Below are 19,294 nucleotides of genomic sequence, written 5' to 3'. Positions count from 1 at the left end.
CTTCCACACTAAGAAGTACTTGAACAGATCCCCTCAATGACCAGAAACAATAATTGTCTCAAGGTGCCAAGGCTATTCAATATTTGCTTTGTGTTTGGGAGACTAATTCATCTTGTCTCCAGTCTTGCCTCCCAGGCACAACCATTGCTAAAGCATCTCAAGGGACATTTTTTTTTCAGGAGGCCAGCACTCGTGAGAATTCAGGCACAGCTGGGCCAACACTGGATGTCTTCCACCAACATATCAAACAGAACAGTACGCAGAGAGACACACCAAATCATCTGGCACTGACCTACTGAATGATTTCTAGAGAAGAACTAGAACTAGGATCCTGAGCAGCAGTGGAAGTTGGACTGAATCAGGTCCTTTAGTCCTTCAAGTGACTGAACTTAGCTGAGGCAACAGATTTGAATATTATATATTAACAACTGTTTTAAAACCATTTGCTCATTTCTCCTAAATCATGAAAGAAAGAATCAATTATCTGCACTCTGTGGCATTTAGAGTGGGCTGATAAATACATACTTGAAAGTTGCAAAAATTTTCCCTACTTGATCTTAAGAATTAGATCTATGCTTGAGTTACCAGGTCGTATCTCCAGAAGGGGCTGGACTAGGCACCACCTCTTGGATATTTCAAGGTAATGAGTGCAGTTTTGTGGGGATAAGTAACTCATGGAAGCCTGGTACAGCTGCTGTCAGAATTGCATCAGAATTGCCATGGGATATCAGGCAGAAATTAGACTAAGTAACTGAGGATAACATGCTGCAGACAATACTTTTGGCACTCTTTCTTTTAACCCTTTTGGGAACTTGAGAAATGGGAGTTTTCTAAACACAGATCATGGTCTGTGGTTACCCCATCCTTTTGCTCCAGTAATTCCTGTAGCCATGAGACCAAAGAATAGTCATGCCTGGCACACCCCACATTAATTTCTGCTAAAAGCCATTAGGAATAAACATATTGGTGAATATCACTGCAGAGATATTTCTAATAAATTCCCCACCAAAGGAAGCCAGAATTGGAATAACTAAAACCTTCTCCTCAGCAGTTCCCACTAGATGTAGCCAGAACTGCTTGTTCCTACTTACTCTTCAACAGACTTGACCTACTGCAGAGTAACCCTGCAGCCAGCACTGCTCACAGTGACTTCTGGGCTTCAAACCCAAAGGGCTGGGAGAGGCTCAGGCTGTAGTAGCTGTTTTACACAGATGCGTTCCCTCAGGATTCACACTCCCAGCCCTCAGACAGCAAGAATGCAGGAGCCACTGTTCTGGCTTTCTAAGACCTTGAAAGCTACAGCAGCACATTAACAAGGGAGTGATTTCCACTCACTGGCCTGCAAAGGACTCAAATTTCCAAAACACATATGGTGCCAGATGCCTAGGATTTAGAAATAAAATCTGACATCTGGGGCTTTTTAGCCAGTCTCTTTAAAAACAGTTGTAGAAAATTCAAGCCTTGAATTTTTATGTACGTTTTTTAATTACTTAAAGTCCCTCTTTTTAATTTTTTACAGCATGCCAGTAGGAGTTTGAAAAGCAGATATAAAAACTTACATTACAGCTGAGAAAACACAGCTTTTATTCTTTGGTTTGTGGGGTTGCCCAAGTTTTTCTTTGTACACATGAGGTTTAGATATCATAACAATGTGTGCTACCATGTCAGTGCAGGGGGTAGAGAGGGGGGAAGGAAAACTTCTTCAAGACTCTCTAAACCACCAAGACTTATGGCCTTTTTCCTTCTTAAAGCTCAACATGTGTTCTTAATCTTAACACTTAAGACCTGAAAACAGTTTTCCAATTTCCGGACTGGCTCCAGGCCACTGTCAGGCCACAGTTCCCAAGGAAAATTGAAGCAGAGTGTTGTGACCATAAACTGGCTTTCATGGTTGCATTTACAGCTGTGCCACTGAGGGATTCCTCCTGTACAGTGTGCACAGCATTTAGTCAGCTGTGGCCCACCAGTTACACACCATCAAAGGATCTGCATCAGATTAAAGCCTGCTAAGGGGAGAAGACAACTGTCCCTGCTACAGGTAAAGGGCTGTAACCCTGCCTAAAGGACTTGACAGGAAAATCTCCCTGTACAGAGAACACCACAAGACAACTGTGAACAGTCTTAGCCTTGAACAATCCAAGTTTGTGAGTCAAAGGAAGATTTCATCTCCACATGACTGCTTCACATTCACCCTGCCTCACATGTCAACAGTTTCTGGCTGGGCCAAGGAGTAAAGCACTAATTCTCATTGCCAGAAAGAAAATCAATTTTGGTTAAAAGTGGTTATTTTATTTACACATGTAACAACACAAACTAGTCAGAATTGATGGTTTTATTGCCAAGGTCAAGTCAAGAGTCAAGGGGAATGGGTCACTGTGTGCCATTAACAGGGTTGTAATGGGGCCACCTGTTACACTCAGCTGACCAAAATCATTGAAACAAGAACCCAAATAGTAAGAATGTTTGGCCTTTACCTGGATCTGAACAAGTGACTTAAATACAGTGTACGCTTGGCTGAAAAGGATGTACAATGTACAGGAGGAATACAAACGTGTAAAATTACATATTACATACACAAAAAAATTCTCTGCACAACTGTCTTTGCCTCTTTTGGACAGTGGACTAACTCCACACAAATTTCATCCCAAATGCAGCATAGAAGATACGGAGCTGAGAACAGGGGTCTGAGGCCTCAGACACACGAGCTTCATCCAAAACAGTAAAGCCCTCTCCAAAATCAGGTGTATTTCTGTGAGTGCCCAACTCATATCCAGTGCTCTAACCACACCACCCATGAAGAAGTCAGATGCAGAGAAACTGTTTGGGGATATGGCAGAGCTGATGGCTGGGTTGGGCAGCCAACAGGAGCTTTCCATGTGCCCACAAAAGAAGCCATGCATGCTCTAAAACTGACAGCACTCTAAAGGTGAAGAGTTGAAAGTTGGTACCTTAGAAGCAGCCAGTTCTTGGGTGAGCTCTTGGATTTTCTGTTGCTGCTGGATTAGCAGCTCCTGGACAGCTGCTAAGGTTGTCTGTAACTGAGTCACTGCAAGGGAAAAAGCAGAAGAGTTAAACTGAGATACATCCACATATACACACTCACCCACGCCTTTCCTGCTGTCTAGCTACAAAGATGCCTCTATTCCTACTATATTTAATTTATCTATGCCCGCCTGCTCACTTTAATCCATATGATTTATTTGCACTATGGGTAATCTACCTGCACTGCATCTAACCTCCAGTATTTCTAGTTTATCTTTCCATTGTATAGATGTCTATAGCCCACAGTATATCCGTCTAAAACCTCTCCCTTTTAATTATATTGGTTTATGATTTGTACATCTCCCTGAACTTACACAATGTTTGTATCATTTATCTATCTCGGGGCTCTTGCAGGCAAACACTGGGGCTAACTCCAGTCTGGGAAGAGGCTGCTCTTAGGGCTGACCTCAGGGTATCATGAGAAATGAAAGATGCTTTTCTTCTCACCCTTCAATGAAAAGTATAATTAGCATCCTCCATTCTCAACCTACCAGCTCTTTCAACCCCAATATCTTTATAAACTTACTGCTGAAAATCATAGTTTTTTCATCCCAACTGAATATACTTTGCACTTTTTTTATTTCAAGAGAGGGCCTTGTATTCCTACACCCCAACAAACACTGAAGAACTTCTGCTGGACTCCAGCTGTAGAACTTTTTCTACTTTGGCACTTTATCCAAAGCTTCCAGGGAGTAAACAAGCTGATAAAATAAATAAAATTAAAAACTCTATTGGTGTGACAGGTAACAGCTAATCCAGACCATCATTAGGGCTTCGGGTAATGAACAGACACCCTATAGAGTCAATAACATAGAAGGTGGCTAAGGTCAGAGAGGCACAGTAATTACAGACTCTCCTGACCCTTCCTCGGATTTTCAGATGGAAGGTGGGGAGAAACCACCAAAAAAAAAGCCCCTGAAAACATCAGAGAAGCAGAAATTAAAAATGAACTTTACAGCCCTCCGAAAGGCTGTCATTTTATTCCCCTTATTAATATTCTGAGGTTGGGAGCCTTTCCGTAAAAACATAATTAATTGAGGCCGTGCCGACAGTAAACAAGCAATTTCAAATTAAACCGAAATGACGGCGGCTTCATTTGCAAATGTGAACAGATTCTCAGAGCAGATAAATGAAGTCACCACATAAAGTGGAGATGGAGGGAGAGAAAAGGGTGGGGGTCTTGGCAGAATGGAGGATACAGGGAGAAAAGCTTTGAGGGGTGAATTGATGGAGTCATTAATCTTTACCTGTCTGTGTCACACTGCCACTCATCTCAGAAATGTTTGACTCAATCCTCTGAAGTTGCTTCCTGTCTTCTTTGCCTCCCATGATGAGAGGGACCAGGTATTTCTGCATGAGGATAAAAACTTTTTCAGGAAACAGCGATGTGCAAAGTGCTATTTCTAATCTACCTGAAACATCCTCAAATCCCACCCCCCAAATCTCAGCCCTTATCACAGAGTTGGTGAGCATTTATCCACACATGTGCCTGAGAAAAGAAATTCCCTCTACAGCAAGTGTTATAAGAAGTTGCAGAAGAAGAGTTTTGTGGTTACATTTGTCAGGGTACTGAAAACCAGTTCCTAAGTCTGGACACAGCCACGAAATCTGCCTCGTTCCACCCCTGAGGAGGCTGGACTGGATTTAATAAGGTCACAACTCTCCTCTAGCTACCAAAGAACCTTCTGCAGCTGCATCCTAGGAACAGAATATATTTCAATGAGAGCAAAGCAATGGAAATTACCTTATTTCTTCTACTAGTTTGAGATCCACACCTAAAAACTAGTTTTGTTTGCTTGCCACTTTTTGACTCTGCATTTTCATGTTAAGTTCTACATTTCTCAAATATAGCAATGGCAGTGCCAGTGAGACCAGAGATGCTTCACTAGCTTGGAACCAACATGAGCATTTGGACACAAGCAGAGTAACATGTTTCTTTAAGAGTACAGTGTGGGAGTAGCAAGGGACCTATTACCTTGTAGAGCTGGTGGAATCCAAAGGCAATTCCTGCCATTATGATAGCCAAAGCCCCATAATCTCGCCATCTGGAGCCAGGGGGACCTAAAGTTCAGAATCAAGGAATAATCATAGTCAGAACGGCAGGTGACAACATTTTTATGCATCCATTTTATCAGAGAAAAGAATAATTATTAACACCCAGTGTGCAGGCCTTTGGCTGAGGACATTTAAACATCTGGACAGACCTCTGGTATTGACTCTGGCCTGGTAGTGTCACAGGGAGAAAAATTACAGCAGCAATTAAAGCGGGTGCATCAAGCTGTTTTGCCCTACTCTTTCCATGCAGAAGGCACTCAGAGACAGGTAACTGTCTCTGGGGCTGGTAATAGCTAAGGTTAACTCCTCACCTGAATACTCCTCACCTGAATATCGTTCTCCAGTATAATAATTTTGAAAAAGGGGACAGAACCAGGGACCCAAAATAGTGCAGGAGAAAGGAAGGAAGGAAGGGAGTGTTTCAAGAAAGAAAAGAAATCTATCATGGCAATAAATGGGTTTATAAAAATTGTGTCAGCAATTATGGACCATTTCAATGAGGAAGGATCCAGTGTCTTTCGAGCTTAAATTACAATAGGGACCAAAGCACATATAAAGAGCAGAGAGAAAATATGCAATTAAGTATCTACTGAGAGAGGTAAAGAAGTAGATAAAAGCTTGAGATATTTAACACACAATTGTGCACAGAAGCTTAGAGGCTCCACAGAGGAAAGCAAAGATACGGTATGCCCTGCTCCTTCAGCAGAATCAGAAGATACCTGTAGTTTTCCAGCAGACTTATCCTGTCACCTCCCTCGCAGTTCTGAACGAACCTTGTACTGCCCCCGGTTTTCTTTAATAATAAAGAGGATGCAGGATGATCTGCCTGAAGTGCAATGGCAGGATGTGGGCAGAACTGCCGAGATGGGAGACCGGTGTGGTCTCCAAATCTACAATGACTACAATGTCTCATAAATGCATTATATTCTCCAAAGTCTCAATTTAGGAGGCTTAACTGGCTGAAATAGGTGGCCTCTGATCTCCTTTCTGCTTTGCTCACCTATTGCCATTTTGCTCGTTGCTGAATTCTTCTACAGGCATTTAATTCCAAAAGTTACCCCTAATCCCAGCACTCGGGGTCCACAGTATTTGGATCTGACTCTCAGAGCTTCTTGCTACATTTTAGGACACAGCTCCTGAAATTGTCCTCTGGCTAGAAATCTGAACAAACTAAGGCATCTCTGTCAGAACTGGTGAATAGTGTCACCAGGATTATTTTGGGTTGCTGCAGTTGCAGTTTTGGAGCTTAGGCACATGATCAAATTATCATAACTTTTTAACTTAATGAGTTAACACACGTCAGCTAAGCTGCAGTAACTGGCTGTGTACATGTCAGGATTTAAAATGATCTCTTGCTAATCTTGCTGTGAACCCCAGCCATCACTCCCACTTTCCCCTCTGCGCTGTGCCCCCACTGTCACTTCTGGTATCTGAAATCTCTTGATTGTCCAGTTCTCTCTCCTGAACTTCTGACTAAAAATACTCTTCTATGACAACGCAATTTGTTGCAGGCTGAGCTGCTGTTGTACAGGGTTAATTATCTCAGGGGTCTGTGAATCCTGCCCATGGCTGTCCTTGATGGGCTGTCCCACACTCCCTCCCAGCTCCACTGACCTCCGAGCAGGAAGGAGACACACCTGTAGGAATCCATCTGCTTTGCCCTTTCACCTCACTCATCTCTCCCTCCATTCCTTATAATGCTTGAGCTAAGAACATTTTATTGCCCCCTGGTTTTCATTATTAATGAAAAGGGACCAGAATGATCTTTCCTAAAGTTCAGAGAGTCTATAAAGACAAGAGGCTGAAATGCCATTTTACTCATTTTAGAGATGTGTGAAATCTGTCTTGTGACAAAAAGAAAAAAAGTGCAGGGGGTGGAGAGAAGTGAGCAAGCGAGGGATGCAGTAAAGGCTCTGCACTGACCACAGCAACTTCACAGTGTTACAGTGAATGTCACAGCTCTGCCAAAATTCCTCACTCAACCTTTCCTTTCCTCTGCAATTCTCTAATCTAAAGCATGAAGAGAGGCTTAGGAATTTCTCCATTTTAAGCTCCATGCTCACACTGACTGTTTGCATATCTTCAATTTCTCCACTTGTAAAACAAATAAAATCCAGATAAAGTAAAAAAGCACTGACAGCCCAGTTACTTTAGGAACTGCAGAAGTAACAAAACCATTCTACTAAGAGACCTTCAAAAGTCAAATGGAAGGGACACAGATGTTTTCTCCAGGTATAAATCTGTGGTCTTGCTAAATATATTTAATTTTCCCAGTAGACACTGAGCAAATAATTACGCCTTGTGCATCCAACTCAAGGTCAGCTTCACTTGTATCCAGATTTAAAACTGTAGAAACCGATGCTGGAAGAGGTGATTTTTCAAAAGAAAACAGTGAATCCATGGAAAGGTGTTGGGAAAAGAAAAAAAAGAAGAGTTTGGATTATAGTTTAATTGTAAGGGGAAACAGTCTGTATTCTATATACTTCCACATAATGAAGACAAAAAGATGGGAAAAGAAGATCCAAATGACAAGAAAAAAGTCACTGGAGCTGATTTTTAAGCAGGTGTAAAATCTGCACAAATCCCCATAAACGGAGCCTATAAATACCATGGGGAACAACACAGACAATACCTGGATGATAATCATGCAGCTTTGCACACCTTGCTCAGAAACTCCCCTGAGTTTGCTTGTAATTATATGGGTTAGAAAGGTAAAAAACCCAAAAACACAAACAACAAATTAATCATTTAAATATTTAAAGTCAGATTTTTGTCCTCACTGCTGGATTAGTGTATTTCATAACACCAATAGCAGACAGCCCTGTTTTTTTACTGGGGGTTCATTTTAGAGCATGTTTAAACTAGTCAGATTGAGTGATGCTTCCAGCAACTAATCGCATGTCAAATAAAAGATATTTTATGTAATAAATTACTGCTACAAGTAATTCAAATGTCATTTATCAGTTTTATTATCAGTCAGGCAAAGTCTTGTTTCTCTATATTAATCAAATTCAAGCTTTCTTTAAGCTTTTTTTTAAGCAGTTTTGACACCTCTTGGCAAAAGTACAAACTGGAGAGAAGGAATTACTCCTCTAGAGCAAGAGGGGAAGTAGTAGAGCTGGTATTGACCTCAAATGCTAGAAATTTAATTATTGTCTCTTCCCCAAAGAAGAAGAAGAACCCCAGAAGGGGTTCAGCATACAAGACCTATGCTAATCTGATAGCTTACAAATGCATTTTTTTCTTGTAAACTCTTTAAGAATTAGGAAGTATGTATACAAAGTACAAATACTTCCAACAAAACAATAGAACATTAAGTTCAATTGTACAAAAGGAAGTATTTAAGTGGTATGAATTAAAGAAATAGAACAAATGGTGGTGGCAACAGCAGGAGATCAGGGAAGGAGATTCAAAGAGGGTACCCAGGATTTATTGCTGTGACTCACAATGGGCATCTCACACTTGCAATACTGGCAACATCACCAGCTTGGCTGTTGCTTCATCCCTGCCGAAGAAATGCCTGAGAAGGCTCTGAACCATCTTGAACTTCTGTACTTGTAACCCACAGTTCCAATGTAATTTTTAAACATGAAGCAGCAGCACCTTGTGGGAAGAGGGTGCAGAGAGAAACTAGAAACACGAGCCTCTGTTTTCAGCACAAAACCCTCCTTACTTTGCGTTTCGCGTAGAGGCATCAGAACTACAACTTAAAAAGAACCAAAGACATCAAACACAAAGTGGTTCACAGCCTTGAAGACCTAAACTCTAGCAGATCAGATGTTTCTTCACAAGAAACTCAATGTCTTCTTTGGGGAAGGCAAATATAGCTTGGAGTCTTTTTCAATGTAAGCTCTTCAACATGAGTGCTCCCATCGCCAAGTCAGTGTACAGACTGAGCAGCCCCTCTGTCTCCCTAGTCATTTAGATATTCTTTCAAACTTCTCATCTAGCAGCATTCCAGCTCAGTGTCACAAACACTCTGTGAGATGATAAGCATAACAGATAGACAGAAAAAGTAGTATCTATCTTCCTCTATACATGGCAACCCCAGGCCAGACTGTGAAAGATAAAGTGGCTTAGTAAACTATCACAGAAAAAACTGTCCTGAAGCAGATTTGGACCAATTCAGAAGTATTCATTACAGGATTAGCATCCAACTGATGCAATAACCTACAGCAAATGACACACCTTGATGGAGCACTGAGCCACTGCAGAGTCTCATCCATCAGGCCTAGAAAATTCACATATTCGTTTTGCAGCTCTGATACCATGGAAAGCACTTATCAGGACGACAACAAAGATGGATCCATCATTAACACCCACCAAGACTACACCAGTCAAGAACTAGAATAGGGCACAGATGAGAACTAATCAAAACAAGTATTTTGGTGAAACAAATACCATGTATGTCCAGCTATTTATTCTTTTTATGCATCCATTAGAGGTTAAGCTTAAATTGAAGGTCTACTATAAATGGCTAGAGTGGGAAGGAACAATAACTAATTAATTCATTGTCACCCCTTCCCCAATTCTGGGGCTGCTGAAAAGGACTGCCTCACAGGGAAAAGCTTTGGGTTCAAATTATTTAAAAAGCACCAACCAGATCACAAAGCTACAGCACAAGTTTACAATTAGAACCCCTGTGAAGGCTTTTATTTGGTGTTATTTTTAGTCACCTTTGATTTTCAAGCATTACAGAATCATACTTTCAAAATTCTCTTTCAAGCTGTTACTGGGAACATTCTGATGTTGAAATTTCTGTTAAGATTCTTACCTAGCAAGAAGAAAATGGGAGCTGCTGCTTTGAGGAAACCCAAAATAGCAAAAGGAAAACAACCAAAGAGTGATAAAGCTGCCAGGGTTAACAGTGATGACGGTGTTTCCCAGGCTGAACTGCATGCTTCTTCCCTGCTCTACTCATGCTGGTGGAACACTGAAATAAGGGAAGATTAACTCTTCCAGTACTAGGCTGTGGTAAGTTATCAGAATGAGCAATGGACAGAACCAAGAGGGATCTGGCCCTGCTTCTACAGCCAGACAGCAGATTTTGCTTTCCTGGCATTTTCTGCAGACTACAGCAGACAGGAATTAGCCCAGGAGGCAGAATTCAGTCCTAGAGTTCACCAGCACACAAAGTACAACAGCCATAAATATTCCAGTTCTCAGCCCACTGTTATCACAGAAGTTTTTCGTCTCAAACTGTGCCAAATCAGAGCAGCTAAAATCTCAAAAAGTAAGTCTAGTATTGTATCCAGCAATAGCAAACCTGTGCCATAAACTAATAAACACAGCTCTACATGGAGTGATATATCAGTCAGGATCTGCCATAGAGCTGTTTAAGAGCAGCAACAAAACCCTATTCTTTATATTTGGCAGGTAAGTGAAGTGATTTTCATGTGAGCTGAACAGCTTCTTTTGATGGATTTTTAATGGTGTGTACTTTGGTTTTTATTGTTTGGAGCTTAGATACTTTTTTGCGAGGTTTGTTTTAAAATGCAAATATATATGTAAATTTTGAGTCTACATAGATTATGTTGGGACTCTACAATTTCTTTAAGAGTACATTTTGTACACAAAAATCATACAATCATATCCACATAGTCTGCACAGAATTTCTGCTGTCACTTCAGATTATTTAAGATCAGAGAGAAAAGTTTTCCAAGTTTTAGAAGGGGAGACTGAATCCCATGTTGACAAAGTGCTCTTCTGATGTCCTTACAGTGTGCCAGAATCTAATTTGCATTGACTTTCCACCTTCAGGTCAAGAGGTGTCACAGGCTGGTATGGATGACATTTGTAGACAGTGATCATTTGTATCTCATTTTCCTTCTGTAGCATGATCTTGTCACAGGCATCAACAACCACCAAGTGCATTCAAAGTACCATTTGGTGTCTGATTCTGACAAAAAGCATGTCATCAGCTGAACTGAAATCCAGGATGTGGCACACAAATCTGTGAATGGCTGCAGGAGTCACAGCAGAAAGCAACTGGGAGCAGGTATTTCTCAGAGTGGCACTTACTATAGACCACGGGGTGAGGAGGCTGAGCTGGCGCCGGGAGCGTGGACGGAGCTGGGGACTGCGGCTCATCCGCGCTCGTGCCCGACTGCTGGAAAGCCAGGTCGATTTCTTCATCTGTCAGGCCTGGGGGAGCAGAGGAAATGAAATCAGTTTAGCACCTTTACCCACTTTATGCACACATAATTAAATTCTCAAGCCAGGCAGAACCCTTTCAAGCTGCAAAGAATTTTGGCACTGACTTGAGCAGTAATGCCTCCCCAATTTTGGATTCACTGGAATGTCTCCCTCTCTCTTTCTCTGTTGCAATTTAACCTTAAGCGACAGAATATTAGCCTCAACGCTGCTTCCAAATGTGGCTCATTCAATTTCCTTAATTTATCCTTGAGTTTATTGCTGCTTTTGAAGTAGCTTTCTATTGCAATTCTCCATTCTTCCCCCGAAAAAAAGATACCATCAACTGCAAATGTGGCTCATTTTAATCTGTAATGGTGTAAAAAAAAAAAAGAGGGGAAAAAACTAACAATAATGCATGAAAACAGACAGGGAAACAAAAAACTAATTATTGGGTTAGACGACTAATTAGTCTAGATCGTTTCCGAAGACGGGAATAATTTGCTTTATTTTATGACAAATGCAGAAATAAAAAGAAAAAAAAATCAGGACTGACTGTGATTAGTATGAATGGGACACAGAATGTAAGGAGGAAATAAAACTATAACAAAACAGATCAAAACAAGGCCAAGCCCAACTTTCAGCTGAGCATTGCCCCGGCCCATTGGTGCATGATTAGATTGCCCCAGGGCAGCCTGGTTTTCATTCCACACAGAGCTGGAGGAACACTGCACACATGGTACATGTTGTTGCAGTGACTCCTGCCATCAGGAAATGCCAGGATGACCATCTGTAATTGGCCACAACATATGGAAACTATTTGGCCAACAAGGGGGAAAAGAAAAGCAGCTAAAGATTCACAATGACCAGCATCTCTGGAGAAGGAAGCACAGCTGGATTATTTTTTCCAATGAGAGAAAACATCCTCTAGAAAAAGAATTTAGTACTCAGATGGCAATCATGAGTGGGAGCTGGACAGCTGTGTATCATTTACTCTCCTGCACAGAAGCACATAAAAACCCAGTGTCCCTGATACGAGGAACACGTGAAGCAATTTGGGACCTTTCACCATCCATCCAGGGCATGCAAAAACACTCAGAAAGAGGGAAGTGAGAATATGGATTTAAGGAAAGAGATTTAGAAGATAAGAGGCACACCACTTGATTCTCGCAGGATTCTTGAAGGGACTGAGCACAGTGAGGAAAACAGTATGAACAGGACAGCACAGGGAAAAAAATGGGGGAATACTTTCTCTCCATCACTCCTGCTTGAGATCCATAAAGCACTGCTGATGGATGAAATTCCTGAACTTAATACTTTTAAAACCCTAGCTTTTTAATATTACAGAGAGGTGCAATATAGAAAATGGTCAGGCCACTGGGCATATTAGCTAAGTTGGAAGAAATCTTTTCAGGATCTTTTCCTTTACTGCATACTGGGGGGTCTAGACAGAATAATCTGTAGCACAAACAATATTTCCAGAAATAAATATACAAGTCTGTCTCAGCACTGTTACTTAATAGCATAAGCACTAACACAGTGCTTGTAGTATTCAGAAGGCTTTATAACTATTAACAGATCTTCCTTCTATTCCTGTGAGCGTGTGAGAAACTGTGAGTTCCTGTGAGACACAATTCGTCTACTCCACCGAGCATTTCAGAAAAGTTCAGTGACTTCTCTAACAACAAAATGCTGTCAGCGTAAGAAACAGTGTCAGAAATGGAAAGTTCCTGATCTTTGGTCCTGCAATCCTACAGAATCACTCTGTGACTTGTATTTGATGCATGGCTCAAATAGTAAGGAACCAGAACCACACAAAAGACTTGCAGTAAGAGTAGTAAGAGGCAAATAAACACAACTCACAAAAGCAGTATTTACTAATATTGTCTAACACACGTTAAAAAGCAAAGTCCAATCAGAAAGAAACTGCTTTAACCAGCTACTAATTTATCCAATGTAGAACCCATAAACAGATGCCAACACTGCAGATCACCAGATACTGAATAAAGATGGAGACAATATTAGTTGCTGGCTTCAAATGTGGCATTTTGTTCTATTTCCATGCAAATCTGATAATATTTAACACTTAGAAACATCAGAAGTAATGGAGGATCTTCATTCTGCAAAAAGGGCGGAAAGCAATGTCAGTTGTTTCATAAACATACCATATTCTCATCCTGTTTGAGAAAAAAGCTAAAATCTTTTGCAAATAAAATGCAGTTCTAGGATTATTCTGATCTTGCCAACCAGGGACAAGTATCAGTGTTTCCATTTAGACCTTGCTGTGCTGTGAAGAAGCTGATGTGAATGATAGAATGATAGGAAGCCTTTCACACTGCAATTCCCGGCCTGAGTAGTGCAAATTAGAATTGTTACTACTTCCCTGGACTATTCTGCTGCCTTGTGAAGTGGTCGGTACTAGTGGCAGTAAACAAAAGAACATCACAACTACATCCCTTCTTCTTATCAGAGGAGAAGACTGGGATTGCCTGGAAAACCTCTTCTTTCATCTGGAAGAGATGCTTTTAAGGCATTGTGATCTTGGCCTCAAGATCAAAGGAGTCCTGAAGCTGATTCCTTAAGAATATATATGGATTATATATAATCCACGGTGGACACTCAGTAATGACAAGTCATCTCTGCACTCAGAAATATACCTGTCTTCATGCTGGTCATTTCTCACATACAGTAACAAAAATGGTCAAGATTTCTAAGGCTCTCCTCAGGCAATTATAGCTAACTTCATCACATTTCCCCTTGCAATGATTTTTTTTCACCACCTATATATGCACACAGTATGAATTTTCCATGCCCAAATTATTCAATTTGGATATATTAATTACATACAAAAGTGTGAATTTCTAAACCAGATCTAAGTGTCATCTGTTTCAGTATCTCATCTTGCTTTATTTTATCACAGTCCTATCACTGCACTACATGAAAAAGTATCCATGTTCATTCATTGTTCTAATCTAGCAGGAAATTGGCAACCCAAAAATAATACCACTGCCCTTGGATGCAAAAGCAGGGTCACAGAAAATGGGGCTTTGTGTCTAGTGGAGCTCTCAAACAGGTATCTCAAGAAAATCACCTCAGTTGAACAGTGGAATTGCTCTAAATCCACTTTCCAACACTTTGGAAAACAAACATTTCCGTTGTTCTGCGGCTGCAGTAAGATCAAGTCCATGCAGAATGCAAAAGGTTAAAAGGAACAATAAAGGAAACTGCCAATTGTAAGTGAATTATATTTGGCTTTGAAAGCTGAGCCACGGCTATATTATAAAAGGCATCTCTTTGCGTTGTTTACCATCACCCTGACTAATGCAGACCTTTTTTTTGTTTTAAATAATCTCATGCAAATTAGACACACACTTCCTTCCAGTTGATTGCTATCTGCAAGGAATAATCTAACCGCAGAGGGTACTGAGCAAGGACTGAGCTGAGGAGAAGGATGCACGGAAACTGTCTTCAGAGCCCCACAGAATGCAAACCTGTTCCCTTCCCCCAGCCATCCCTCTCATTCCTCTACAGCACCACAGCCATTGCAAGGAATTATTCATAATTTTCACAAAGTTTTCAAAATTCCTTTTCAGGCTTCAGGGTGTTGATTTGAATAATCCAGCACCCATGATTGTTTTGCTCTCAAAGGCTCTTGCTGACCCTCTGTTTTGATTGTCACTGCTGCCACTCAATTTGCAGGCATCACTCAGCCTCTGTAAACTGCAGTCAAACACAGAAACAGACCAAGTCAGAGGATGAAATGGGCTGTCCAAAGCATCTCTTAGTGCCCGCACCTCGGGTGTTCCATAAAGAGCTCTTTTGTACAAGAACTTTTAAGACTTCACTGTCTGTTTATGTCCTTTTATAATATCTCTTACTATTTAAGGACCTCATGTACACCAAAATACTGCTCCTCTTATGATCACGCTGAAGTAGAGGAGTACTTACAGTACTGTTACCTGTATTTAACAGATGAGGAAGAGGTGAGATATACAGACATGAGAAGTGCTCCAAGGTCAGAATTGAACCTCTGGCAGACAGAAAATAAAACTCAGGAAATGTTTTACCTATTTTCTGTCCAAACACAGTAGCAATAATTGCAATGTAAAACCCTTCCACAAACTTAACTAGATGAGCCACTGCTTTTTCTTCTTCTGACACAGGCTCTGGCATATTAGTGACAACCCTTTTCTTGTCCTAGGCACTGAAAACGTATTTTTCTTCATTATATTCCTCCTTACATTGCTCAGTCCAGTAATTCATACAAGATTTTCACAACCTGAAGGCTACATCAGTTTTGAAGAGACACTTCTGTTTAGGTGAAATTAAGAATTCTGCCATAATAAGGAAAGGTGGTGGGGAAAAAATCAGTTTCTTTGTGGGTTTCCAAAGCCAGCTTTATTAGGGCTCTAGGAGACCACCCTGAAGCAACCCCCCACCCACGCTTCAGCAGGGACAAAAGGCAGGAGAGGCTGTGGGGAAGGGGGTGGCAGCTGCTGGCTTTTTCCTACACACTTTCTACTAAGGTGAAAACAAAGTAGGACAGGACAACTTGTGCAGCTACAACAAACTGTGTGACCACCTGAAGTCAGTGCCTCCATCACATGGCTAAAAGGAAGATCTGCTGGTCGGCACCCTGAAATGACATTACACTTCTGTTCCTGGAAGCCACTGAGTCAACTCTGCTCAGAAAGAATATGGCCACATTTTAAAAGAATCATCATAAAATCCTTCTGGGATCTGATCCAGACTAATGATTCCACCTGTTCAGTCAGTTACATGCAGTGCTGGGTGACTGTTATCAAATCTGTCTCCTACGTCCTACTCTGTGCTTAGCTGAATGTATTTCAAGAAGGTCAAAAAGGCAAAGTCTCCTGATCCATTTTCTTTCACACACAGTCATTCACGAGGTTGAGCCCAACCCAGTATTTGAACAAAACCTAAGGTTTCAGAAACATCACTCTGAGTTTTTTCCCCTTAATTTACACTGAGACACTGCATTTGAATGTAATCCTGCTACTGCACTTCCAGCTGAAACTTTAGTAAAGGAACCCACACATCAAAGGAACATGGACTGGTCTCAACTGTCAGGCTGAGAAATGCAGAAATAAAGTAATTTGAAAAGTTGCTGAAAGAGCTTTGAATTCTTACAGCTCTATTCATCTACAAGACTGTTAATTATGCAAGTGCAATCTTTCAGAAACATGATACACTTTAACCCATCAGGGTGACTAAGCAGCAATCAGAACTGAAGGTGCTCTAACCTCATCTGCACAGCACTGAAATAAGGAAGGAAAATCAGACTAACAGAACAATGCTAGGAATTACACAGTGAGTCAGCCAGGAGTGAGAAGGTTAAAATAAAAAGTATTTTGGCATAACAAGTATAAGTAAATAAATAAATAAATAAATACAGCAGCAGTTTCTCTTCCTAGCTAAGCTTTTTGGAGTCTATAATAAAATGAAGTGTAATGGAGGAGAGGAGGGCAATGTCAGAGGGTGAGGGTTTGGGAGAGAGGTTGTTAAGTATCTCCCTCTCCTCAGCTGTGTTTACTCCATTTACAGGATCCCGGGTGATTGATAGACAGACAAAAGAAAAGCAAGCAGATAGTAACCCCCCTCTGGGAGCACCAGCAAAGGGGATAACTCCTGACATCATCTAGAGCCCCAAACTCTCCTTAGCCACTTGTAATTAAAGACAGAGCAAGATATGCAAACCAGAGAAAAAGTAAAAGAGGATTTTTTTTATTATTATTTATTATTAACATTTTGTTGGAACAGTAGAGTGCAATAAGGACTCTCAGAGCCGTTAAAAGTCGTCGGGTGACCTGCAGACCCCTATTTCCCAGAGCCTTGTATAAAATTGAATTTTTTAAACATAAATTACACGTAATGACGACACTGTAAAAACTAACAGTAATGGAAAGCTGTGCTGTATTTCATTAGCCTGTATTATTCCGTGCCACCTGATCCAGCCGGGCCTTGTTTATGAGTTAGTGTGTTAGCAGATGCCGATGGAAGCATTTGCTTCGACCTTGCTCTTCTCATTGGGGCATGAAATTACGACGGCAGCACCTTGATATTACAGCCATAAATACAGTAAACTGCAAATTTAAGCCAACGGCTCCTATTGTCTCTGAACATAAAGCTGATCGGTATTTATTTAAAAGGAGAACGAAAAAAAATATTATATATCACCTTGTTTATGGGTCCAGTGTCCCCCCTTCCCCTAATCTGCCTTATTCACTTGGTTAAATACTAAACAAACAAACTAAATCCTCTCTATTTTCTACTGATTAAATATTCTTATGAAATGAGTATTGTCTTCAGAAAACTGGATCAAAGTATTTTCACTCTGAATAAAGAAGGACAAGTGACTTGCTTAGCATGGCTTGGAATGGAGGAAACAGAACAAGTACTACAACTTTTATTTTCAGTTTTATATATATGAGAAGATCAAAATGGAAAATGAAAAAGGTGCTTCTGGTCACTCATTTACATTTGTGTGTAATGTGTATACATATGAATAAGAAACATATTTTCTTCCAGTTTTCTAATTAAAAATATCTGCCATGTTAATAGTATTTCAAAACAAGGAGGGAAAAAAAAAAAAGAAATTGCAATGAGGTTAATTGGAGGGGAAAAAACCATGGGATTCCTTCTCTGAGGCAGCAAACAGCAGAGAGAATGCTTCACTCTCCTATGGGCATTTTGGGTAAATACCCAGTAAAATTTATCAGAGGGGAAAAAAAATCAAACACAAAGGCAAAAGGACATTGTAATATCACAAAGCATACCACAGCATAAATCACAGCATAATAAGTCAGTCCAAAATGCATTTCACTGGTAGTTTCAAGGCAGGGAAAACACAGTTTCACTTGCAGCAAGAGAGGTCAGGTCTTCCTCTTCTAATGTAAAGTAAGCTCCTTGCTTACATGAAGTATGTTATCTCTGTCCCATATAAGAAAGAAACAACGAAAGAAAGAATGAAAGAACAAGAAAAAAAGAAAGAAAGACCTTTAGTAGAAGTTCCCAATACTAAGCTATACATTTGAGGGGTCAAGGCACTAAGAGGAGAATTCAAGGAACAACATGCAGGATGAAAACTGGACTCGTGCTCAGGATTCTGCAATGCCAAAGTCCCAGCAGATGGAGTGCTATCACAGCCTCAACAGGATTTGGACACCTCTTTCTTGAATTAATCTACAACAAATCTTCAGGCAGAATTCAACAGGTATAATTTTTGCTCCACAAATAGTTCAAAATAGAGAAAAAAAAGGAGATAGCAACATGACTCTAAATCAAGTAAGTCAGGTCCAGAAGTCCTCACCAACCTGAATTACAGAACCAGAAGTTCTGTTACAAAGTCCATTTACATTCCTACACAAACAAATATATGCAAAAACACAGAATAAATTCAAACTTGGGTACCTTCTTCTGAAGATTTGTCTGTGACAGAATCATTCTCAGAACACCATGGTCAGCAAAAAAGACAGAAGAAACAAGTCTTTCTGTAACATAAATAAAAATCTCCTAGAAATTGGAGGAGTTTTATTTTCTCATCATTGGTGATGGTGCTATTTTTATTTTTAGGTCTCTTGCCTCCAGCTTTTCCCTCCTATTATCCCACCAGCATAAGTAGAGTACCTGATGGAAAGCCTCCTTTGAGTGGACACTGTAGATTTTGTCCACTTGCCTGCTGCATGGCTGGGGCTGGACACACAACATGTGTGACTAACCTGGAAGCCAGTGCTGCCACGCAGGAACACAGGACAAACGTTCAGTCAGTTCATGATCTGAGTGAGAACACTACATAAGAACAAAAACCTCTGCCTATTTGAAATTATTTCAAATTAGTATCTACTTGGGGTTTGAAGGCTTTGAAGGCTATGCCAGGATTCCAAGGTAGCTTATCAAGAATAGTACATAACCAGGGCTCTGACATATGTTTAAAAGAAGTCCTTAGAGAGCAAAAAATCCAGCTAATGGCAGAGACACTACTCCAGGAACTATAGTGCTGTCATGACTCGTTACCACAACTGACAACTCCCTAGAAATAAGACCA

General features: G+C 40.6%; 1 protein-coding gene across 2 annotated transcripts in view; it reads right to left on the bottom strand.

Moving 5' to 3' along the window:
• PEX14 (peroxisomal biogenesis factor 14) overlaps positions 1 to 19,294 on the bottom strand; it is a 67,652-nt gene that overhangs the window by 3,539 nt on the left and 44,819 nt on the right. For both annotated transcript variants that reach the window (XM_030289108.4, XM_072917499.1), the window contains 4 exons: positions 11,119 to 11,241; positions 5,018 to 5,103; positions 4,290 to 4,392; positions 2,949 to 3,046 (listed from right to left, as the gene is read on the bottom strand). In XM_030289108.4, coding sequence (XP_030144968.1) covers positions 2,949 to 3,046; positions 4,290 to 4,392; positions 5,018 to 5,103; positions 11,119 to 11,241 — 410 coding nt within the window. The remainder of the gene's footprint in view (positions 1 to 2,948; positions 3,047 to 4,289; positions 4,393 to 5,017; positions 5,104 to 11,118; positions 11,242 to 19,294) is intronic.

The sequence above is a fragment of the Taeniopygia guttata genome, chromosome 21 (assembly GCF_048771995.1).
Source record: "Taeniopygia guttata chromosome 21, bTaeGut7.mat, whole genome shotgun sequence".
Lineage (NCBI taxonomy): Eukaryota > Metazoa > Chordata > Aves > Passeriformes > Estrildidae > Taeniopygia > Taeniopygia guttata.
Note: the sequence above shows the minus strand (reverse complement) of the source record. Positions and strands in the feature narration are given on the sequence as shown.